The 25,747-nt window shown below is 38.8% G+C and overlaps 2 protein-coding genes across 2 annotated transcripts in view; one reads left to right on the top strand and one right to left on the bottom strand.

Annotated features, from left to right (window-relative positions):
• Positions 1-9,939, top strand: part of FBXO36 (F-box protein 36) — a 33,410-nt gene extending 23,471 nt beyond the window's left edge. Inside the window, 2 exon segments of the mRNA XM_035895214.1 lie at positions 3,058-3,227; positions 8,698-9,939. Coding sequence (XP_035751107.1) covers positions 3,058-3,227; positions 8,698-8,892 — 365 coding nt within the window. The 3' untranslated portion in view covers positions 8,893-9,939.
• Positions 9,940-13,609: 3,670 nt separating this feature from the next.
• Positions 13,610-21,551, bottom strand: SLC16A14 (solute carrier family 16 member 14). Its single transcript, XM_035895215.1, has 4 exons — positions 21,290-21,551; positions 20,294-20,437; positions 15,448-16,440; positions 13,610-13,758 (listed from the first exon to the last, which is right to left on the bottom strand). The coding sequence occupies exons 1-4, from the start codon at positions 21,549-21,551 to the stop codon at positions 13,610-13,612; spliced, it is 1,548 nt and encodes a 515-aa protein (XP_035751108.1).
• Between the last annotated feature and the right edge of the window lie 4,196 nt (positions 21,552-25,747).

Below are 25,747 nucleotides of genomic sequence, written 5' to 3' on the forward strand. Positions count from 1 at the left end.
TACAATGATTCAAACAGTTAAATTATTGTTAGCATGCAGTTTTCTACTGTTATCCTGTGTGTTTTATCAGAAGGTTACAAATCAGATCTGCCTGCTTTTTTTTTGAGAAGTGTTATATTGGTGGTTCGGAGGTTTCCTATCCCATAGGAAGCATTGAAAGCCACAGTTGCCATTCTTTCCTAACATTTAGTCATTTTTTCCACCTTCTAAAATTATCTTTAAAATCATACATGGACTTCTCCTTCTGGTTTTTAGTAAAATTTTAATATAAAGTAAGTGGTTTGTTTTCAGAAAAATGCTAACATAAGTAGAAGTATTATGAATACAGATTACTATGTTTGTGAGAAGTTGTATTGTTATACTGATATTATTTCTGTCCATGGCTCTTGCTCTTCCACCTAATCAGATGTTTTTACACCTCCTTCTCACCTCCTGTTAAGAGGAGCTTTGCTGCTGTTCTCTTAAATATTCACAGATATTTTTTTTCCAGATGGATATATACACACACACTGGAAAAATAACCTTATTTTCCTTATTGAATTTTTTGCCAAATTAGGGTTCAAATGTAAGACTCTTCACTAGACCCATGGTTTGCTGCTAAATATTCGGTACACCCCTGCCAGCAAAATGTTTATCTGTTGTTAAGTATTAGTATTTCCTGTTGTTATCTCCTAGTTCTCATTCCTAAAATTTTATCTGTTTTCACATGGTTGAAGATTTTTAGGTTGTTGTTTGGTTTTTTTTTAAAAAAAAGGTGCTTAAGTTATTTCTAATGGGTAGAGGAGGAATAGTCCCCCACAAATGAAACATTTTATCAATATCTCATACAGGCATCTGAGGCATCCAATAGAAAACTGAAGAAGTAAACATTTTGTAATAAACATCTTACAACAAACATGAACATTTTAGTAAATTTATTTTAACTACCATACAGCTGTAAACATCTGTTTGTTGAAATGTTTTCTATTCTTTTTGGACGGTGAAGTAAGGTATCATTACTTTCTTTTCATAATCTTGATAGAGCCAAGAGGGAAAAGCAAGATTTTGTATATGGCTAGACTTTTCATTATGGTTTTGCAAAGATGGAAAATTAATTGATGATAGCGTAGGGCAAGAGAAGAGAGGTCTGTTTTCATTTTTGGATGAGTGAACAAACAGTACAAGTCATCAAGTAGTATCCAGCACTCATAGGATGAAAACTTCACAGAAAACCTGAAGTTCAGTATACTTTCACAGTTAGTTCATCATTAGCTGCAGTTACATTTATAAAGCAAGATAAATACAGCTAAATATGTTCTCAAATAGCCAAACCAGGACACATTATTATTTCTACAAATAAAGAATTTTCAAGAAACACTCAAGGAGCAGCAAATATTCATGTGGTAGCTTGCTTAATCATTCAACATTAAATAGGTACATACTACAAACATTATCATCATCATTCCTAGTATGCGAAGATTTGTATCATTCTTACATATCGGCTTGAATTAGATCAGCCAGACAATTTTTAGTTGACTGTGTAGATAATTTTTGTACTTGCACAAGGAATTTGTGGAATATTACCAACTATATAGAACTGAAATGCCTGGAAAGCAAAAAAGCAGATGAGAACCAACAGCAAACTGTTTGTGCTTGCAGTATGGTATAGTGACAGAAAAGAAAGCTTGAACGGTACTGGGCCATCTACCCAAAGACATGAAGGAACATAAGGTGATAGCTTCCTTCTACGTAATTACCTTAGGAATATTTGGAACCAAAAGAAAAGAAAAAGGTCTTAACATCTTAACGGTGAAATCTTGTAATTTGGAAAGCTCTTTCAAATGTGTTCACATAAGCTTGAGTTTTGTAACTAATTTTACAAAATATTTTGGAAGGAAAATGCTGCGTCAAAATTGGATGCACTTACTGCCTGTAGTCAGTATCGTTTCAAATTACATGATTCTGTTTCTCTTTTTATGACTTTAACATACATGAGAAGATAGACTCCAGTTGGTTAAAAAACCTAAACAAAAAATCCCCAAAACAACAACAACAAAAACCACTTTGGATGCGTTAGCATAATTTCATAATACAAAAAGATAGTAATTCTGCTTTAAATGTAAATTTTGATCCCTGTGTCCCTGCATAAAAAGAAAATAAGGAGTCCTTTACAAATCTGGGTGACTGCGTTCATGTTGTCAGATCTCAGGACACAACGTACAGCTCCAAAAGTTACCACTGATCATTTATTAGAAGTGTAGCAAATTGAATTCAGGATCCTGTTTTATAATGAACTAGTATTTTTATTAAAGCAATTTGATAAAATAGGTACATGATCTGAAGAAACAGTGTTAAATTCAAAAGGCCAAGTTCCAAGTTGGACACTGAAGCAGAACTAATTGACTGTATGAATGCAGGATGGGGAATAGCTCACCAAGTAGTAGTTCTGTAGAAAAAGAATTTGGCATTGTACTAGATCACAAAGTGAATGAGTCAAAAAATGTCATGTCACTGTAGAAGATAACTTTCTTCAATTTCATTTTAGTGGTTTAACTGTACCTACATAAGATAAGAAGCAGAACTACAAGGACTTTTAATGTCAGAGCCATCATTATTTTCCCCAAAGCATACAACTGAAGTACTTTTTCAGGTTTTTTACTAAACTTGTCCTGAGTAAATAGCATGGTCTTTATGTAAATAAATATATATCTATGTGGAAAAGTGGACAAAATGGATCTGGACAAGTTTCAGTTTGGCTTTGCTGCTGTTTTCATGTTCCTCAGCTGGGACAAGGCTTTACTGTATACTAGACAATGTACAGTTTTTTAACTTGTTTTACTGCTCATGCTTCCTGGATGTCACTAGCAACTCTTAAGATGAATTGCAATACTATAAATTACTAATATTCAATATAAAACAAGTTATTTTTTCTAGAAAACATTAAAAAAAATGAGCTGGCTTTTCTGATTTTTTTTAAGATGTGTGTAAATAATGTGGGATTATTGGGAAGAAATTTCGGGCTTTTACAAATCTGTTGTCTCTTGGGTTTGTGGTTTTTTGGGTTTTTTTTAACCACAGTTCAGATTGCTGTATTGTTTGGTGCCAAAGTTCTGGAACATGTCCTCAGCCTCTGCCGAGGTAACTATGACTTCCTGGAACGGCTTCCTGTCCCATTGCTCCTGTACATCATTTCCTTTCTGGAGCTTGAAGATATTGCCAGGCTTTCTCAAGTTTCACGGAGATTTGAAATTATTTTAAATTTGTTTGTTTTGCTGTGTAGCATGTTGGGTTTGATTCATCTCACATTTAATATAACCATCTATCTGGTTTACTTAAAGTCTGAGACAATAAATTAATCATCTGTATATGAACAACTGAATGGGTGCAATAAAAACTGGCTCTTAGAAGGGCTGTTAGAGAGACTGTGCTTATCCTGCAAACTTTTGTTGCATATAATAAACACAGTGATCCAGATAAGTCCATTGTAGCCCATAGTTGGGTGTTATGCACTACTTCCAGGATTAAGTATTTGAAATGTAAAACCTCTGCTTTGCATTATGATTTGTATTACTGTAATGTCTAGGAACTTCAACCATGGACCAGGATCCCCTTATGCTAGACTCATTAACAAACAAAAAATCATTGCTGTTCCTAGAGAGCTTGCTTACATTTTAAGTCTTTGACAAAAGACAGGAGCACAAGAAAAAAAAAAAATTTTTTTCAAGGTTTTTGTAGATGTCACAGCAAGGAACTGTAAGAAACACAAGAGGAGTAAGAGATGACTTTATGCTTGCTTGCTAGGAAGCTCCAACTCTCAGGAAAGTATGGGAAATAGTATAAACACGTTGAATTGAGACTTCTAAGAGTGAATAACAGAAGTTACCACTCTTGGCTGACTGGAGCTAGGGGCAGTCTCTCAGGGCTGAATGAGGGGTAAGAAATAGGGAATAGCCAGGAAGTCCCAGGGGAATGAGGGCCAACCTGTTCATGCAAAAAGAGCGGAGTCACAGGATAACTTAGGCTGTGTTGGAAAGGCCTTTGAGAGGTCATCCACTCCTGCTTCCTGGTCTGGCAGGGTCAGGTAATTGGAGGGACTGAAAGGCCATATGTTCAGAGCCATGATCAAGGAAGCTTATTTTTGTGGGTCTGAATACCTCAAAATTGCATTTTCTATCCCAGTCAGTGCTTGGGAAAAGGCTGCTGCAGTAACTCTGGCAGGGGGAGAAAAGGGTTTTAGCTTGGGAAAAATAGGAAGAGCAGCATATTGAAGAGAAAAATAACTTGATTCTTATTCCCAGGGGTGCCGTAGGAGCCTAGAATGAAGCCTGTCAAGTTATGGGTTGTACAGTTACTGAAAACATAAGTAATGGTGAGACCCTAGGAGGAAGATAAAAAACAGCTTTAGTCATCTTGAGTCTGATGTGACAACTAGATACTCTCTGAAAGACTTCAGAGAGACAGATTAACCTTTTAGTTTGGAGAGCAGGACATGTGTCTGGTACAGAGCACAAATTGTATCAGGATGAGATTGCTCATAGGGTTTGTATTATTTTGAGGCGATCTGGCCCAAGAGTGCAAAAGAAGTTCTGTGGAAGACTGCTGACAGTTGAAGAGGACATGGTTATACTGCTGTTCCTGTGGGGTGGCTACAAAGATGTTATAGATGCTTTAGTGAGAGTGAGTTCAAGCGAGCACAAGAAACAGGAGAAAGTGTAAAGAAAGCATGGGAGAAAATGGCAAGAGAGCAAAACAGAGCGTGTCATGAATTTAGAGATGAAGAGCAGATAGAAGGAGATAAGCTTGCTGAGTTCTGGGCTTTTATTTCAGTTTGAGGATAAAACAGTTGATACTGTGACTGGAAAACAAGCGGTAGAGGATGAGAGAATGGATAGAAGGGAGGTCGGGAAATTATTTATTAGTATATTTGGCATCCATCTGTCCTTTGCAGAGTGTGAGTGGAGTAGGATGAGGTACTGTGGAGGGCAGTAAACTTTTCATTAGTTTAACGCAAAGCCTTGGATATTCTGAAATTTAAGGAAATCCTAAAAATAATTAAGTTGCATAATAATAAAATAGGATTTGGGCACAATGAAATAACCTATTACAACTAGTACTGCCATGTTCTATTTCTCTCATTTCAGCCGTATTTTTAAGGAACTTGCCCCAAAACTATGAGTTTTCATTTCCAGGCGGATTTATGTGTAGGCTGAAATGTTGCTCTCTGTAGAATTGTAAAATAGCATATTCAGATTTTCAAATAGGGAAAAATAGAACAGTTTCCATCCTCCTCATTAACAAACAAAAAATCATTGCTGTTCCTAGAGAGCTTGCTTACATTTTAAGTCTTTGACAAAAGACAGGAGCACAAGAAAAAAAAAAAATTTTTTTCAAGGTTTTTGTAGATGTCACAGCAAGGAACTGTAAGAAACACAAGAGGAGTAAGAGATGACTTTATGCTTGCTTGCTAGGAAGCTCCAACTCTCAGGAAAGTATGGGAAATAGTATAAACACGTTGAATTGAGACTTCTAAGAGTGAATAACAGAAGTTACCACTCTTGGCTGACTGGAGCTAGGGGCAGTCTCTCAGGGCTGAATGAGGGGTAAGAAATAGGGAATAGCCAGGAAGTCCCAGGGGAATGAGGGCCAACCTGTTCATGCAAAAAGAGCGGAGTCACAGGATAACTTAGGCTGTGTTGGAAAGGCCTTTGAGAGGTCATCCACTCCTGCTTCCTGGTCTGGCAGGGTCAGGTAATTGGAGGGACTGAAAGGCCATATGTTCAGAGCCATGATCAAGGAAGCTTATTTTTGTGGGTCTGAATACCTCAAAATTGCATTTTCTATCCCAGTCAGTGCTTGGGAAAAGGCTGCTGCAGTAACTCTGGCAGGGGGAGAAAAGGGTTTTAGCTTGGGAAAAATAGGAAGAGCAGCATATTGAAGAGAAAAATAACTTGATTCTTATTCCCAGGGGTGCCGTAGGAGCCTAGAATGAAGCCTGTCAAGTTATGGGTTGTACAGTTACTGAAAACATAAGTAATGGTGAGACCCTAGGAGGAAGATAAAAAACAGCTTTAGTCATCTTGAGTCTGATGTGACAACTAGATACTCTCTGAAAGACTTCAGAGAGACAGATTAACCTTTTAGTTTGGAGAGCAGGACATGTGTCTGGTACAGAGCACAAATTGTATCAGGATGAGATTGCTCATAGGGTTTGTATTATTTTGAGGCGATCTGGCCCAAGAGTGCAAAAGAAGTTCTGTGGAAGACTGCTGACAGTTGAAGAGGACATGGTTATACTGCTGTTCCTGTGGGGTGGCTACAAAGATGTTATAGATGCTTTAGTGAGAGTGAGTTCAAGCGAGCACAAGAAACAGGAGAAAGTGTAAAGAAAGCATGGGAGAAAATGGCAAGAGAGCAAAACAGAGCGTGTCATGAATTTAGAGATGAAGAGCAGATAGAAGGAGATAAGCTTGCTGAGTTCTGGGCTTTTATTTCAGTTTGAGGATAAAACAGTTGATACTGTGACTGGAAAACAAGCGGTAGAGGATGAGAGAATGGATAGAAGGGAGGTCGGGAAATTATTTATTAGTATATTTGGCATCCATCTGTCCTTTGCAGAGTGTGAGTGGAGTAGGATGAGGTACTGTGGAGGGCAGTAAACTTTTCATTAGTTTAACGCAAAGCCTTGGATATTCTGAAATTTAAGGAAATCCTAAAAATAATTAAGTTGCATAATAATAAAATAGGATTTGGGCACAATGAAATAACCTATTACAACTAGTACTGCCATGTTCTATTTCTCTCATTTCAGCCGTATTTTTAAGGAACTTGCCCCAAAACTATGAGTTTTCATTTCCAGGCGGATTTATGTGTAGGCTGAAATGTTGCTCTCTGTAGAATTGTAAAATAGCATATTCAGATTTTCAAATAGGGAAAAATAGAACAGTTTCCATCCTCGGGCCTGAAAAGCAGAGTGTGAAAGGCTCCATGTGTCCATCCTGCGCAGTGCATCCTCATAGGCTGAACTAAATGGGTATCTTCATTTGTTACCCAAAGCATGGCATTTCCCTGACCATGTCATTCTGAGTATAAACCCTGCTCTCCAGAGTATGCAAATGATTTCAATATGCATTTCGAAGTAGTTAAGATTTTCAGTAGGTGCTATTTTTAAGTATTGTAAAAGAAGCTCCATCCCAAAAGAAACAATGTGCGAAAGTCCTAATGCAGATGCACCCTTGGAGCACCAGATGAGTTTCCCCAATACTTTTTCAGCAAAATTCAATAGTGGGGTGTCTCCCAGCACGAGCTTGGGTAGGGTTCATTTATTTTGCACCAGGTCTTTGGAGAGGCAAGTAGGAGCTCTGCCCAGCAAAGTTACCGCTGCCACCGGAGGGCACATGGGTCCCTGGGCAAGAGCATGGGCTCAGTGGGCTGGTCTCAGCGGTACCGTGCCACTTGGCAGCCCTGGGCATGGAAAGCAAGCCACAAAAGGACAGGGATTGGCTTTTTTTTTTTCTTTCTGCATTCCTTTTTATTAAAACCCTGAATTTGGAAATACAATTGTATGACACTAAAACCCAGCCTCTGCTAGTTTTAACTTAATGGTTAAAAACTGTCCATTTTTCATAGGAATGGCTGAATGGTTAGAGACAGAGAGCAAGCAGAAATTTAAAGAAAATATAAAAATGCATATATTTTCATTTCAGGAATTCTATAGCAATTCCCACCCCCCCCCAATAATCCCTGCTTTCTCTTCGCTAAAATATGCCAACGTGCGTGTGCCTGTGGTACGATCACTCTCCCCATTAAAGAACAACAGAAATGGGACCGCACGTACTCTGATCCAGCTTTGCTGTGGTCAGTGAATTAAATAGTTTAAGGCATCCAGCTACGTCAGCAGTATGCAACAGAAGTAATTCCAGGACTTTTGTTTTTCTATTTCTGTTACTGCTGGTGACAGCCATACCAACCACTTGCACTGGAGTAATCTGGTACAGCCCCACTCGGGTCCCTGCAATGACACGTTTAGAGCAGGGAGCGTTTGGGATCAATGTGTAACTTAGAATGGGCAGATAATATAAAATGACACAGCGTGTCTTCCTAGTTCTTTTTTCTATAATGGTTCTGTCATCTAACAAATTACATAAATTTTTCTTCCTGTTTATATTTCCACCTGATTCTGTTTATGGAGTCACTCTGAAAGAGGGAAGCATCTCCTGAGAAACAGGAGGCTCAATCCCTACAGTGCTTCTGAAAGCTTCCTAAAATCACATTTCTGTTGTAAGTCCAAAGGCCATTTGCTGCTTTTACTTACCTCGAAAACAGATCAGTATTTGTGATATGGTTTCTACATCTCGGCAAATTATTTGGCATAATCTTCCACAGCTTCATCGATTTCGGCAGGACCGTATGACTGACATACCAGGAAAGTACGTGGCTGGTTTTAGTGTGGCAGAAAGGCCTTTGATATCATACCAAATAAAACTTCTCAAATTTTTCACAGAAGAACATGCAATATCTTGCATTGGCAACACTGGGCAAAACTTCCTCTGATGTCATTGTAAGTTTTGACTAATACTGCATGTTTCAAGATAGGTGGGCAGCTTGCACTGCAGGTGACCTTCATACAAGGGGTCTGTGTTGTCTAAACACATTTTGTGTAGTAAAATAATCAGTGAGTAAGCCCAATTATGATTTTAAGTGTCTACTTTCTCTTACAACTAGATATGTAACAGTAATGCACTATGGGAAAATATTGTGGAGAACTTGTGTGACACAATTACACCTGAAATGAAAGAACTTGCACAGGAAATGGGCTGGAAACAATTCTTCTTCACAAACAGAATTCCGCTACAGCTGCAGCTCCGAAGGAGAAGGCAGAACAAGATGCTTGGAGCAAAAAACTTAACAGAATAAAGGTGCATTTTTCATCGAAGCAGTTGTTATAAGGTGCGGATTTGCTGTTTATCAGGTCAGACATGCTGACTTTTCTGCTTTATGAGAGAAAGCAGATTATTTTAAGGATTGAAAGAGGAAAAACAAAATATGTCTTACTCGGAGAAACATGTAAATAATACAGAGTTTAGTATGTTGGGCATCCTGAAATTGTATTGCGGTCAGCATCCTAACAGTTACTAGCCACAGAAGAGGTTGTGGCTTCTTTGTACTTCTTCGTTCTGACTTCTCCATTCTGTATATATGCTATACACACTCTGTGGCTTCTCTCGGATGCTGTGGCATTGTCATCACTACCTTTATAGCAAACCATCTATCATTGCTTATGAATGCTAAGGTTTTTACTGTCCACCACGGTAAATCAGCAGTGTTTACAGGCAAGTCACATGTAGCTGGTTCCAGAGTTTGATGTGTGTTAAAATGTTTTAAAATTAATTATCTAAGCCTCAAGCAAGTAATAATTTTGTCACCAAGAAGAAACTTCTTTGGTGACTGAGGATGTGGATCAAATGATCGTCCTCATCTCGGACAATCCACCAAAATCATGTTTGGGGCACTCCGCCAGAATGGCAGGTGGGCAAGACTTTTCCGTGATGTTGCTGGTGCGGGACCTTCTGAAAGTAATTGACTTCCATTGTTCGAGCTGCATATTTGCGAAGAGACATCTGCTGTCTTAAAAGACTGTAGCAGTGGTTACTGAAGAGTGTTGTAAAATGAAGGCAGTTCTTACTGGCATTACTGACTTACTCCAACAATTAACTTCAGTAATTAAGAGAACACATATTATTACTCAGAAAGTACCAGTTGATGCCATCGACCAGACTTAAGACCCGAGTATTAAAACCAGTGGTTGCAGTATTTGGATATAATAGTGTAATATTTGAAGCATGTATTAGGTTTCCAATTTTTTAACGTCAACTATTAAACTTGAATTTTATAGATTGATTAAAAGCTATGAATACAGGGTTCTTATATCATGCTATTTCTTTATAAAGCAGTATTTTAATTCTCAAAAGGTATTTGCTAATTTAGATTAAGAATATTTTGTTCTACAACTATATACCAATGTTCTTGAAGCATTTGGTGATTGTGAATCTTTAGATGAAGAAACGCTTCCATATATTCTTTCCTCTTTGTGACTGTTTCCTCTTTGGACAATGACAAAAATTTCACCATGTGCATAAAATACTATATTCATAAAATTTCTGTTCTGTGTAATAAAACACTGTAAAATCTAATTTTGCTTTAGAGAGATGATTTTAAGAACTACAGTATGTGAGCAGGGCTACTAAACAACAAACCCTCTTTTCTCACTTTCTGTCTATTTACCACCAATGAATTTTTTTCTTCGTTTGTGCTCTCATAACAGATTTAGCCAGTTTCAGGTTAGGAAACTAGAACCCACGCTAGCCAATACGGACTGAGCGAATATTAACTTAAAATCCTAATTTAACTCAATTTTTTCAGCCCCCCTGCCCTTCTCCTTGATCAACCATGTACCTGTCCCTTCTGTTCCGAGAAGTAAGAACAATAATTTTGCAGGAGAATCTTCATTCTTAAGCTTAAAAAAATGAATTAGTAAATGAACAGAAAGTGAAATTTGGGGTAATGTAAGTTTATTCCCATCACATGGCCCAGTAAGGACTTCTATAGAAAGATATATTGCAGATATCATAAGTGAACAACATATTATTCATTACAGTAATATGCAAATAAAGTTGACTTTGACAAAAGACGAAGTGAAGATCTAAGTATAAAGGGTACGTATCTTTCAAAAAGAAAAAAAAAAAAAGGAAATTGAGGGAAATCATCATTTTAGAAATGCTTTGAGTAAACACATTGTGTGATCTTGAGCCTGACAGTCATAGGGCTACTTAAAAGTTGTTTGACACCTTTTCAAAACGTTATTCCTTTTGACATGGAAATCAACAAAATTTTGTCAACATTATAAACACTTGTAAACATTTAACCAATTCTTTTAAGGCTGAAAGAGTATGAACAGGAGAGAACCTCTCCAGAAGCTTGAAGAGTTCTATATATTCTGCTGCTTTAAAAATAGTAATAAAAGTATATTCTGTTTGCTTAGATCCCTAATACTGAAAACAATTTGGGGTTTATATAATATTAAAATTTTAAAGCATTTAAGTGGCACAGGAACCCATACTTAGATTTCAAAAGTGAAATGGAGAATTTGTGGGGTTTTTACAATTTTTGTCTGAAACCCTAATTTATAGGTAAGCTGCTTTGACTTGAGACTATACACAGATATTACTACTTACTAACTGCTAGCTGCTTTCCTTCTGCATCCTACCAAGAGAGAGTTGGCTGTTCCCCTATAAGCAACCCTGTGTAGCTCACACCATGACATGAATTCGAAAGGCAGTGTTGCACTGTCTGTAACAAAAAATTGATTAAAGTTTTAGTAAAAATTAAAAGTAATACTTTATAAAATCTCATAAGATACATTTGTATCATATCTGAAAGAAGTAATTGCACTGCTGGTTTAATGGAAAGGAAAATTTCTTATTTTAATTTATTCTCACTAAGAAGATATTCAACAAGCTTAAAGTACAAAAGTGTTAATTTTAAACTAAATATTAAGTTAGTGTCCCCAGTACCTGGAGTACATTTCAAGGCTGCAATAAGGCTAACTGAGTGAACAATCTAATTCCTTCTGATATATTCAATTTGATTATGGATTTAAGAGGCGATAAATATATAGCTCACATTATCTCTGTAAAACTGTTCTTTTCAGCTAGAGAAGAAAGTAATAAAGTTCAGAGTTATTCAGTTTAACACTACTGAATAAATATTTATGCCCCTTCAATATATAGATATTTCACCAGTAAGAGACAGCTCAGTTAAAATAAGCTAGCAGCAGCATTCACGCCAAGAAGATATTAAACCTCTAACAAAAGAACTGATGTGAAAGTGTAGTTTACATGAACATTTTTCTAGAACAAAAGAAGCTGATTTTAAGAAATTACTGACCATGTGTTCACACCATGTCTTGCAGTTCACTGCCACCTCAGTTGTTTAATACAGATTTTAAAGGCCGTGCATAACTATCCTATATGAATGAACTGATCTAAATCCTAAAGTAGTCTGGGGTTTTCTTTTTTAACTTGGCTCACTTCAGTGATCTATTTTCAAGTATGTCCCTGCCAACAGTTGTAGAAGTGTGAAACTAAGAAGTCGGTGAATTGCAATATAGAACAATACAAGTTGAGGATCAGAACTTTTTTTTTTAACCAACCTTGCAGCTATAAAAAAGATCTACATAATGATATTGTTGCATACTGAACTATTTCCCAGTATTTGTTCAATATTAATTGAATAGTATCAATTGTTTTTAAAGAATGCCAGCAGCATGTATCAGTGTTAAACTAAGAACCTGATTTGTCATGAAAAAACTTTAATAAAGCTAGCAGGGAAAAAACCATACAGTGACTTTTATTTGATATAGGAAAATTAACATCAGACTCACCTCTCAAAGCTGAAAAAAGTATGTCTTGTACCACCATACATTCCGCATTGATTACCAGGCGCTTCATGTGGCTTAAGAAAATTTATTTGAATATTTTAAATGGTCTTTAGCTCTTCCATGCTTTGCATTACCTAATTTTCTACTGAATAAACATCTCAAACGTGACCAGTCTTAGACAGTTCATGCTCTAAGTTATGTGTAGCAATACCACTGATCATAATGTAACAGGTTTTGCCATTACATTAATTGCAACAAAGTTTAGTGTGCTGGAGTCCAGTTCTTTCTAAAACTGTATTTGGCCAATTTTGCCCAACACTGTTTCTTTAGTACTGTTTACTTGACAAACAAGTCCCATGGAAGGAGTCAATGGCAACGTTACGAAGTTCTACAATACTTCTAATTAGGTAAAGCAGCCAGAAACTTCAAACTGTTTCTGGAAATATTTTCCACTTTGTGAATATCAGTATTTTCCCTATGTTGCCTGTTTTTGCTTTTATGTTTGTCTTACTTGAGGTGCATTAAGTGTCACAGCATTTATAATGCAGCCTATGTATAGAGAATGGCTACGTTATTATGCAGTTGATATATTTTAAAAAAATAAAAAAATCCTTGAAGTAGAGAGTAATTTCAGAAAAATAGAACAACTTTTCTTCAGTTTTGCGTCACAGAAATAGTAATTTTAATACAGTGAATTAATTGAATTACTGAACTAGCATTTCAACAGTACCTGACTAGCCAGGTAAGAAATACAATCATTTTCTCATACTCAGTAACTAATCTTTTATCAAACAGAATACGTAGTAGGAAGGACTTTAATAAATCATTCATATCCTGATCAAATTCTCCTCTAGGACTAGTGTAAATCAGGAGTAACTGCACTGCAGTCAGTGGAGTTTCACCAATGGTTAGCGGTGAAAAGTTAAAAGAGAGGTGAGGATAAAGGCTCCTAGCGTTGTTCCAATTTTAAAAGACTGGCAGGGTGCTTTTAATCTCTGTGTTTGTTCATTCTAAAGATCTTAACTCATTTTAAAAGCATATCTCTAATAATTTATTAGCATTTTGGAGCACATTTGCTTTTCACTTAAGTACAGCTCAATGTCATTGGTTCCATAAGAAAAACAGCTTCATACTGTCATACAATAGAAACATGAAAACAAAAGAATTCTGTAAAAAAAACTTCTGGAGTTTGTTCTATGCTTGTGCCTCTTCCGAAGATTTTTCTCTTGGTTGTTTCTTTTGAATACAAGGTTGTATAAGTAAAAATATTATTCCCACCATGTACAGCAAGCCAGATATGTAAAAAGAAAAATCGTATTTATGTGTGATGTCATAGATCCAACCTGCAAAATAAGGACAAAACACGTTTGTTACAGAGCTTGACAACAAGGTACATTCCATGGGAAAATATGAAAAATACTGCACATTTCTCCTATGATGTTTCAGTCAAATCCATAGATGTTTTGTGGAAAAAAGAGGTGGTAATTGTCTCCTCCTCTAGATGCTACAAATGGAAATGTATTCACAAACTCTATTGTTCATTCACTGAAATCCAAAACTAGTGCAAAACCTACCCCCTCAGTTAAGTATCATGGAAGTCTTACAATGGGACTGTAGCTATGTGCCATCCTAAGAAGCCAAGCAACTTTCTCTCTAAAACTACATTTTTCAAATAAGTTATCACAGGTCTGACTTTTAGACCAGACATTTTGGAATCCCAAGCCAATTTGTTCTCCCACCCTACTATTTTCTTTGTAAAATGCCCGATACTGCAGGCTTGTTCAAATGCTGTGCCTTGTGCAAGCAAACACACTCCCACTAGCTTGCTCAAAGACTCAGATACTGATAAAAGACTTTTCAAGAGATATAATCTCAGTACTGCAATGACTCTCATTCCAACCTTAATTCCTTTGTAAAAATACTTTGTTAAAGTTATTTCAGAAAGGTTTGAGAACCCAAAATAGCAAAATTCCCTCATATCATGCTGGCTGCATTGCGATGTAACCTCAAGATCAGAAGCTTTTTTTACATCAACTAATTCATCCTATTTGCTTTGTTACTAATGACCAAGTACAAACACATTTCAGCACAGACTGAGAGGTGCTGGAAGAATATATGGTGGAGTAAAACACAGCTGCTTTTCAAAGGGCTAAATTAGGTGAGCTTTCTTCTAAACTGTGTCCGCTCACTGAATGGTGGGGAGAGAAGGTGAGAGCATTCTTGCTTTTCTGGGTTGCTTGTGCTGCTAATAGCTTCAGTTCAGCCTAGTGCCCCCCCTGGCTGACCACAGCTGTTACTCACAAGCTTTCTTACTGATGTGTAAATTATAGCCATAGTCTGGCCACGGTATTGACAATCAGTACTTGTATCTCTCCTGTACTTCCCTGCCTCTTCCTATGAGAAAACGTACAACAAATGTTTCTTTAAACCTCAGTAACTTTAGGGATAACATACATACACTTCTACCTTCTGCAGCGGATGGCAGTAAAGAGATGATGAGCAGCGCAGTCCCCAGAGTAGATATTTCTGGCTGAAGGAAGGCTAAATTAGTTAAATCAACACATCCACTGGCAGCTTAGAGTGGTGACACCCAAACACATGTCATAGTTCTGTGGGGTACTACTATGGTACAAACACCTGCCTACCCTGAAAACTATTCCTCATTTTTTCATCTAGAGGCATGAGTATGTATAGTGCATATACTACACAAACCACATAAAAGTAGGTTAAACCTTTCAATTTTAAGAAAGTATATGATAATATTTTAAGAAAACATACCACTGAAAGGATAGCTTGCAATAGATTCGGGGTTATTTGCAAGGATGGTAATTTGTAGTGTGTGGATAGTGAGCTGGTACCCAGCAGATGTGATCTGTAAATTTGTACAACGTAAAGCTGGATGTTATGGTCCATTCTGGAGCAGCTGTAATTTCATTAACTACACGTGCTCAGAACATAAGAAATCTTAATAATACAGTAAGTCACGTGGTTATTATACAAACAATTGTTGGTTAAAGATTTGAACTTTTTACCTGCAAAGGGTGGTCCAAGCAATGCAGATATTCCATTGGCACAAATGATGATGCCATAGGCATTCGCAAGGTGTTTAGTTCCAACTAAATCTTCAGTCACAACAGGCATTAGAGAAAAATAGCCGCTAGAAAATCCTATTAGAGCACAAACCACAGCCAGGCCAATGTATGTTTGCATTAGTGGCAAAGTAAGGATGCAGGTGACCAGGGTAAAGTTAGCCATGAGGAAGACATTCCACGTGCTGATGCACGGGAGATCAGAGATGATTCCAAGGATCACTTTACCAAAAATATGAACAATGGCTATAATGGATGTCAAAGGGAATATATTGTCCTGACTAGATAAGTTGTACTGCTTGACTATTTCTGGAAGATGAATAAAGGGAATGACAAAGCTGCTATAGGCAAACAAAGCCCAAATTATAAAGGCCACAAATACTCTATTGGTAAACAGTGATGCAGCCCCAAAGTAGCTGGAGTACCACACTGCAAAGCCCTTCCTGACTGTAACCGTCAGCTGGCTCACTGTCTTAAGAATGCGCAGTCCATACATATTCCGTCCACTTCTAGATTTCGCTCCAATTTCTATGTGCTGAACACAGTCAAGGACTTCTTCATTTGTTGTCTCTTCTTTTTTGTCCGGTTCTTCACTGAGGACTCCATTAGATTTTATAGTCTCTGCAGAATGGGACAGGCCTTTTGCCTGATTATCTTCACTATTACTTCTCACAACATATTTTTCACTAACGTCTTTGGGAGAGAGTGGTCTCATAAGTGCCCCACAGACACAAAGGTTCAGGGAGATGGCGCCCTGGATGAACATAGCGTTCCTCCACCCAAATTCGGTGCAGAGGTACTTCAGTAAGGCAGTCATTAGGAAAGCTCCAAACCCTGTTCCGGTGGTACTGAGTCCCTGTGCAAGTGCTCTTCTCTTCTGAAAATACTGCCCCACCATGACCACCGCAGGCAGATAAACCATGCCACTTCCAACGCCTATGAAAATAAAAACCCAAGTCAACCTGAACTTTTTAACAACAAGGTAAAAAGCACTGAAAAATGCATCCGTTCTTTTCCTTACTTTTACACAAGCATAGTAGCAAAACCAAGAATAAATATTCAGTTCTCATGTTAACTTTCATTTCTGTCTTCCAAAATTTGCAATACTCATTGCAGTGAGAATACAATGCTGCTATTTAACTGCAGGAAAAAGTGAAACGCATGGAAGATAAAACCTTTACGTCAGTTCAGCGTGACACCACTGGAAAACCCCAAACATCCCACAATAAACCAGTGACGGTTAATGTAGGGACAAACATAAGCAAATCCTATTTTGAAACATCTGCCTTTGTTACACTTGCATCTGATTGTATCAGCTACCAGAAATTGCTTGGTGGGCACATCTTGTTGCTTTTGCCTAAGTTCACCAGCAATGAAGATCCAGACTGAGTTTTTGTCATTGCTTTGGAACTGTGGAGCCACAGCGACCGTGAAATACATTTCAGGAGTCAGCACCGGGGGTTAGCCCGGTGGTAGGGCCTTGCGTGGCTTCCAGATTTCTCTTTGGGCACTCCAGGGAAGTCCAGGGAGGGCCACATGGTAGCTGCACAGGCATGTTCTTAAAAGGCAGATCTCTAATTTTGTAGGAATTCCCTCACTTGTAGTGAAAAAAAACAGGGTATTAATGGTACCTATTTCAAGCAGAAAGTGTTGAGAGTTGTGCAAACACATCATTAAAGGTAACAGTTGCCCAGTTTTTCTCACAGCAAATTCCTGAAAGAGGGGATTTGGACTGGAATAGGTGTATGCAGAAGATGCTTCCAAATTCACTGTGATCGTAATTCAGAAGAGTGTTCTGGGCCTAAAAGTTTTCCTAAATAGCTGATAGCGTAGCTGCGTGCAGCTACAGTGTGATCTAGCTATAGCCTGAAAAAAAGCACCTCAACATCACGGCAGCGTACTGTGGTCAGGGCTGACTTGTTTTGCCTGTATAGAAGTATTTATTTTTTTGCTATGCAAACACATGATCAGGTTTCTATTTTGCACAAGGTCTCCCTCCCCAAACCCAGCCACAAACTCTAAGGAAATCTCTCTGCCTCGCACGAGACTCCTTGCCTTGTCGGACCAGCCTGTCATTGACTGCTGTAATAAAACAGCCTGGGCTTGTACCTGTGTTAAGAGTTCACCGCGCTTCACCACGCATCCCAAGAAACAAGACATTTTAAAATTTAAAAATTGTTTTATCTTATCTTTTCATTCTGTGAGCTACATAGCAAAACGTAGTCTAATCACATGCCAAGGCACAGCACCTTCACAGGTAAATGCAGGGCCACAGGCCTCTCCACTCCATTTCCTCGCAGATTTGTCACCCTGCACCATGACAGCAGCGGCAGGGCCAGATCTGCTCTCCCTCTGCATGGGGCTCTGGGGGACAAGATTTGGATTGAGGGGACTGCACAAGGGCATCTGGCATGGCAGGTCACCAACAGGGACAACAGGAGCCACGAGTAGGCCCGCGAGGACTGCATGGAGGCCCAGAAGTGATCACAGCAGAAGGCGGCCACCACGAGTGACTAGCGGTCTTACATCGAGCGGCCACGAGAACAAGAAAGAAACTTCCCTGAGGTGGTGGTGAGTGAGGTGAGCGTGAGCAAGGGGATGGGAGTGAAGAGATGGGGACTGAGACGATGGGTGAGTGAGGAGATCCTGAGTGAGGGGACGGGGACTGAGGCAACGGGTGAGTGAGGGAATGGTGAGAGGACAGTGAGTGAGGGGAGAGTGAGTGAGGGGATGGTGAATGGAGGTCTCATGATGCTGGGGGAAACATCTCAGGCATCTCTACAATGGTTTCCTGTCCAGAATTACTCCTGCAACAGCATCTCTTCTCCACCTCATCTAAAAATTTGCCTCAGATTTTTTCTGAAAATATGGATTTCAGCCCTCTTTAAATTCTCAGTATAATTTCTGCCTTTTTGTCTGGTATTTTCAGTACATTCTTCCTGAAAAAGAGAAAGGACAATACATATGGAAACAGAAATTCCGAAAAGGGCAGAACTCTGCCTGTAATTATTGTTCTTTGTTCAGAAATTCACAACATTACTGAAATCTATGGTATGGTGGTATAACGAGTCATCACAGTGATCCTTGCTGGTTTCAATTTTCTTCCAGCCAGAGAGCTAGATAAAAAATTATGTACAGAAATTCTGCAGATTTCTGTGAAATTCTGTGAAAGGACGTGAATGGAGGGTAGTGAACCTATTATTAGTATTGCAAACAATTTTTTTCATAATGCTTCTGTCTGTCATGTATAACATAGACACCATGCTTCATTTGCAAACATAACTGGCCATGATATCCATGGAGTGAATAACATTTCAAAGCCCCCTGAATTGCTCAGTGTTGCTCAGATAATAAAGGCCAAATTTCGTATTTCTCACTTGGATCACTTATTTTTATTCCATATGTATTAACAGTTTCTCTTTCCAGAAATGAACAGTGAACAAAATTGAGTAGTGCTTCAAGTAGATAATACTGGGTTCTTCTACATAACTTTCTTAAAGTTACTACATTTTTTCACAAGAAGCCACAATTTCTAGAAACTGAGCATTCAGGCACCAAGGATCTACTGGTTTTCAAGATGCCCAAGCACACATGCTTTTTCATATTTTGATTGGGCTCTTACACATGTCAAGAAGTTTTCTAGAGACCTAATTCCAATAAAAAATGACAAAATATTACTTCTTTCAGTCATTTTGATTGTAAAAAAAAAGTAGCAAAATTAATTGCTTTTTATTAGTGGTTGTTGATGTAACCTGAATAGCCTTTACTAGAAACTATATGAAATATGGTCACATGCATTGTCCTAATTCAGGCTGGGGTAGTTAATTTTCTTCACAGTAGCTCACGTTTGTGACCCAAACACTGTTGGTAACACAGGGATATTTTAGCTGTTGCTGGTCAGTACTTACACAGCATCAAGGCCTTTTCTGTTTCTCACACAGCCCTGTCAGTGGTCTGGGGGTGCATGAGAAGTTGGGAAGGGGCACAGCCGAGACAGCTGACCCCAACTGACCGAAGGGATATCCCACACCGTAAGATGTCATGCTCAGAAAACTGCGGGAAAGAAGGAATAAGGGGGGACATTGGGATTGCGGCATTTGTCCTCCCAAGTCAACGTTACATGTGATGGAGCCCTGCTGTCCTGGGGATGGTTGAGCACCTGCCTGCCTGTGGGAAGCAGTGAATGCATTCCTTATTTTGCTTTGCTTGTGCATGCAGCTTTTGCTTTACTTATTAAACTGTCTTTATCTCACTTTTACCCTTCTGATTCTCTCCCCCATCCCATGGTGGGAAAGTGAGTGAGCAGCTGTGTGAGGCTTAGCTGCCTACCAGCAGTAACCCACAAAACCCTTTGAAATGGGTTTTGAAGCAGTACAGTTATCATAATCTGGTATTTTATTAACAGAGAGCAGCTCCTGTAGAAAACATTTGCTGTTTCTTCCTGTGACAAAGAGAGGAGCTAGCTAGACATATAATTCAATGGTGTTTTAACATCTTTAAATTCCACTTGCTAGAGTTTGGGTTACATTAATGCTTCTAATTTAAAGTGTCCTCTAATATATTCACTTGGGAGAAACTGATAAAAATACCATCTTAAATGACGAGAAAAGTCACTGGGTTCAATCCACTGAGTAAATAAATAAGTTTTCAGAAAAGATAACAGGCTGTAAAGAGTGTGAAAGAAAAGCTGGAATAACTTTACAGTCTAACTTCCCGCTTTACTCACCCAGATAACCTTCAAAGGAATCAAAAATAATTGAAAGAACTTTCAAACATTAGTACAGCTTACCGGCTGTCACTCCAAATGTAAGAAAGAGGTAGTGCACATTTGAGGCATAGGCACTCAGTATCCAGCCTAGGGCATTCAATATCCCTCCAATTATAGCTGTCTTGCGGCACCCACACATGCTGATGAATAAACCAATGAAAGGACCTGTTAAAAAACATGAAAAAATGTTATATTATTTATTTAATCCTCTACACTCTTTAAGAATTTTTCACATGAAGATTCTTGACATTTTAAAAAAAATGTTAAACATCAGGCTACTTACGCAATTCAGTTTATATTTTCCCTATTACTCTTTAAAATTGTGACAAGAAAAATTCAACCGACCAAATACTTAGTAAATACCTGCAGGTCCTAAAATCAAAGTTGCCCCATGATGAGGGACAGTTTAAACAGAGGAAGAAACTGAAACCATTGTTCCCAATACGAATGCTGTGTGAGTGCAGGCCTTTTTCACAAGTAACTAGAAAGTAAACATTTTCTTTTGTTTTCAGTGGAATATTTTAGGCAGACCTAAACACAACTTTTTCAATCTTAATTTAGGGAGGCAGAGGTGTGTATATACATATATACACAAACATACCCCTCCAGGTATTATTTTGAGTTGATCTAACCACAACTTAAAAAGTAAGTTTTAGTTCAGCTGCCAAACTGAAATATAGACTGTCCAAATTCAACAGTTTATCCTCCCAGACAGAATATGGGGAGGACCACAAGCTTTGCAGATGATCTGTTTTCTTAATTCTAGGGAGACCTTTAAGTCACAGGCATCCTGTCCTGCTCATGCTGTCTCCTGGAGTAATGGTCGTCTTTACCATCTTCCCTGTTGCTCCCTTTCTCCTCTAAAAATTTGTCCTGGTGACTTTAAAAAGGCAACTCAGGAGAACTTGGGCAGTTCTGCTAATAAAATGGAAAACTGTAAGAAAATACTTGAGGGATGAGTGGCAAACATATTCTAAAAATCTTCGTAGTTTTGAAATAAATTATGCTGGAACATACCTACAATAAGTGTAATGCCCATGCTGAGGGAGCTAACCCACGCTGTTAAGCCACGACTTTGATTAAACTCTTCAAGCCATTCCATGTTGAGTACTCCAAGGGCCATTTGGGACCCCATGATAAGTATGTGCACAAGGAAAGAGGACAGTACAATCATCCAAGCCCATCCTCCATCGATGTTTGGATTAGGATTAATTGGTTTACTTCCAACTTTTGAGTCATCTCCAAAATCATACCCAATATCCTCTCGACTAGCATACATTTTCTCCGTGGTATTCTGAAACAAATGCAGTAAATACCTTCAAAACACATACAAAATTATCAGATTTTGTAGTTTGGTTGTAGTGAATGGCATAAATCACAACTGTATTTCACCATTGTGATTTAGTGCAGGTGTAAAGGGAATACTGGGGTTTCACTGTCCAAATATAAAATGCTTAGGAAATTCTCTAATCAATGTATATTTCTGTGTTCCTTTTTATCATGGCTGTCTATGCAGGAGCATTTATGGGTTGGTAGTAAGCTGCATTATTTCCATTACTATATGCTTTACTTACTTGTAGGTGGCTGAGAGCACTCACTCTTCATGGGTTGACTGTGGTCACAAAAAAAGACTGTTTTCTCTCTGTATATTCCTTCTCTGTATCACCTTCTGCCGACCCAGTAAGATTACGTGCCTTTGTGTTCAAGTTGATAAAGCTTGGAATAAAAAAAGGAAATCCTGAAGAGGCAGGTAGATGAAGTTACCGTTACCTTTTCAGAGGAAACCAGGTTTGAGTAGCGGAAGAGCAAGAGTGAAGACAGAGAAAAATGAACATTTAAGGTTCTTAATTTTCAAAACGCTTTGCTGACATAAATTAAAAGGAGATTGTTACTACCTCTCTGGCAAGCTTTAAACTTTTATTAATAAGAGTCAACTTGACAAACAGTTTGCTATTACGCTTTCAGTGTCCACAGTATTAATCCATATAATCATACTAAAACTAAAGAATTCTTCCAAATTTATGTCAATGCCTATCAGAATCAAACTGAGTGGCAGAGTTATGTGCATAGAGGTATGTAGGATCAGGCCATAAGAGATTAATTTGATTACTTCGATTTCTTCCATTGTTACTCTTAAGTGAAGACTGTAACACAATGTGAAAATAATTTTAAAACAATTTTTAATTGATTAACAGGTAAGGTGCAGAACGCAGTCTTCCCTCCATTTGATTTCTGCTGCAACATATTGAAATGTTAGCCGACTGGAACACCACACAGGTTTCCATGGAGACTAGAAATGTAATGATACAAATTACCAGAGATGGTAATTTTTTGTCTTTTCTCCTCCGGAGAAATAAAAAAGCCATCAGCTTCACAACAGTCAAAAGAGAGAAGAAAGTTATCAAAAATTGTTTAAAAAAAGCTTCTTATGTATTCTGTGAGCTCTCAGAAGGTGTGCCTCAGGGCTAGCTCCTCACTGCTGAAAACTGGCAGTGAATGGAGCAACTCAGATTCTGTACGAACTGAAAATTTGGGCTGTTGTCTTTAAATACATGAGTATATTTTGCTTCTCAAGTTACTACCTTTCCAAACTATTTCACTTTTTTCTTATTGCTAGGTAAACATACAGAGGTGGCCTTGAAGTATTTCATACTAATATATCGATGGAGTCAGAACTGATCGGTCAAAGCTATAGTTTCTTTCACAGACAACAGGTGAAAACCTGCCGATGCATGCAACCTCTCCAGACTGGCTGCTGGGTAAGTTACCTTCGTAGTTAAGTGCCACATATCCCTCACTTGCAGTACACGTAATTATGTGTAGCTATGGGCAACTTGAACATCTAGGTTTCTCCAAGAGCACACTGATTTCCCTCATAGTGACTTGGAGCTAAAATACTTTGTGCTCCTGGTATCAAACTTTTCATAGGTGGATACTGTTTATGGACGGAGTTATCACTAGCCCTAACTTGGCCACGGAAGGCATTGGTAGCATGCTAAGGAAGAACAAGAACTGTGCACATTTAATGCTTGCTGCACGAGCAGATAAGCTGGCACCAACTGATGAGTCCACACCTGGGTGCCTGTGGAAACACATACTGAGATGACTTACGGGCTTTTTCTTTCCAAATCCAGAGGCAGAGAGAAGGGGGAATATGCTTCGAGGTCTTTCTAGAGGTCCTGCAGGGTGTTTGAGGCAGGACTGTGTATGTGGTGAGGGAAAGGGTAGCCGGGGAACAAGTCAGAGCCTTGCAGTGGTGCAGACATTTTTCTGAACACAGGAGGACAGCCTGGGATGGCCTTAGTTGAAATTATACCTCATCCTTCCTCTGCAGAGGGTAGGTCTTGAAGATGACATCTCAACTCTCTCCTATTAATGTACTAGGAGCCAGATCCCCCCTCCATGTAATTTACATGACTACTTATGGAGGATTCAGCCCACTCGCAAGAGACAGGAATACTAACCGCATAAACGTAATAAAGATAGCAAATAATCATGCTGATGGGAAGTGAGAAGTAGCAGAATGAAGGAAAATTGCAAGCTGTTAAACATACTCTGTATAGGACTGGTGAAAATGTATGATGGATATTACAGGACATCTTAGATAACAGAACACAAAATTACGTAACCAAAGATTCAGAGCCAGGATTAAGCTGAGGAGCCTCAGCTTCCTCTTTCATGCTTTTGACTGGGTTTGTGTGCACCTGAACACTGATACTGTATATAAAAATTATATTCTTTGGACAGGAAATAGATACCTACATCTTTTATATATTTCAAATTATTTAAAGCAAAAATAATTGAGACTGAGATGAAAACATATGACACTAATCTTTGCAATCTTGCTGACAGAACAGGCTTAGACTGATTAGATGCAATGTCATGCTTGCATCAACCCCCACAAATCTTCAGAAAATCCATATAATTTCCCTTTGAACTGGATTCTTGCTTATTACTTTTATACTGTTAACTTTCCACTAATGTCACAAGTTCAGAGTGAACACTCTCAAAAGCAGGGAAGGTCATTTCCAATAATTCCACAAACTCTCAGGCTCTGGCTAAAGCAAGGACTGGATGCCTGGATCTTCTCCCCACTACTGACTCATTGCCCCGTGGCCTATCACACCCAGGAGAAATGCACTTACCTGCTCTCAGCCTTCTTCCCACACCACAGCACTGCCAAGAACACGGTATCACGGGAGGCAGAGAAGCCCAAGGGGCTCTTTGCAATTGTGAAATCCTAGAGAAACTGCAATGAAAATGATAGGAGCTGATTTGTGAAGCCAGCCGTATTTTCCCAATGAGCAAGGTAGTGAAGACCCACTCCCAGTAACAGTGTTTGAACGCAGCCCCTCACGAGGGATTGCATTTAAAGGCAGGAGAATCTGGATTCTTGTTTAGTCAGCTGGAGAGGTTGTTTTAGTTTTTTTTTTTTCAGAAAAGCTTTCTATATTGTATGCACACACAGTATGCAGAGCTCTTAGAAAACTGGCCCTAAACATTAGTGCCCATGAAGATGCTGAGGTTTTTCAAAAATCTGACTCATGAGTTATTTTAGGGATAAATGCAGGTGCTGTAATAAGACCAAAGTTAGCAGCAAAAGACTGAAGTTCCCGGTACCATCAGTGGAGCTATGGCTCTCTAGCTTGTAGTTGAACTGGATCATAGAAAAACATCTAATCTTTATATAAAAAGTCTGTATGATTAATAATTCACATATACTTTGGTAACCTCTTCCAGTACTGTCTCAGTGTTAAGGAGTGTAGAATAAAATCATACTTTAAAGGCACCTCCAACTGATAACTCATAAATGCATTATAAATAGTAATGAGTTTTGCTTCACAGTATTTCCAGTAGACATGCCACGCATAATTATTTTGTCTTTTGAAGACATACAGAAAAAACGGTGTTAAAAACATAGCTTATGTGGGGTGCTGCAAGTTTTGGCACCCTAGCTTCAACTTGCTAATACATTGCGCACTTCAGTTGTCAGTGCCTTACTTCATTGGAGATGCAGATACTACCCGCTGCTGCACATCAGAGCCACAGCACGTAACTGTGCATGCCCAGCAAGGAAGAGAAAATCAGGGAAATTAAACGCTTAAAACGCTAAGCTAATTGCCAGGGTCACAAGTTTGCATGAACTGGGTGGCAGTTCAATTCCCAGACTGGGGCTCCTGCCCTTCTGTCGCTGAGGGCTCGGCTCAGAAGACTGCTCCAGGAGCCCTCAGTGTGACCCAGAGTGGTCCCACGCCCCCGGGGACAGCGGGAACAGGCTCAGATAACAAACATTTTTCTCCCCGTGGTGCCAAGGGAATGGGCAGCTTGCATAAAGCGCTGTATCTATACTGGAGCAGCCCGAAGGCAGGGGAAGGCAATACATTTGGGAGCTTTACGAGTCCCGCCCCGCCCAGCATTCAAGTTGAGCTCATCTATGCCAAGCACTGCTCGGGCGCGCACGGCTGCCACCCCCCA

Source organism: Egretta garzetta, unplaced genomic scaffold (genome assembly GCF_000687185.1).
Source record: "Egretta garzetta isolate BGI_Z169 unplaced genomic scaffold, ASM68718v1 scaffold425, whole genome shotgun sequence".
In the NCBI taxonomy this organism is placed as follows: domain Eukaryota; kingdom Metazoa; phylum Chordata; class Aves; order Pelecaniformes; family Ardeidae; genus Egretta; species Egretta garzetta.

What these genes read in the sequence shown, in the direction of transcription:
- SLC16A14 (XM_035895215.1), bottom strand. Translation starts at nt 21,551, where the DNA reads ATGTATGCTAGTCGAGAGGATATTGGGTATGATTTTGGAGATGACTCA. An exon ending in TACATTTGGAGTGACAGCCG is followed by an intron (nt 16,441 to 20,293) that starts GTAAGCTGTACT and finishes TTATTTTCATAG; the next exon opens with GCGTTGGAAGTGGCATGGTT. An exon ending in GCTTGGACCACCCTTTGCAG is followed by an intron (nt 13,759 to 15,447) that starts GTAAAAAGTTCA and finishes CTTATTTTGCAG; the next exon opens with GTTGGATCTATGACATCACA.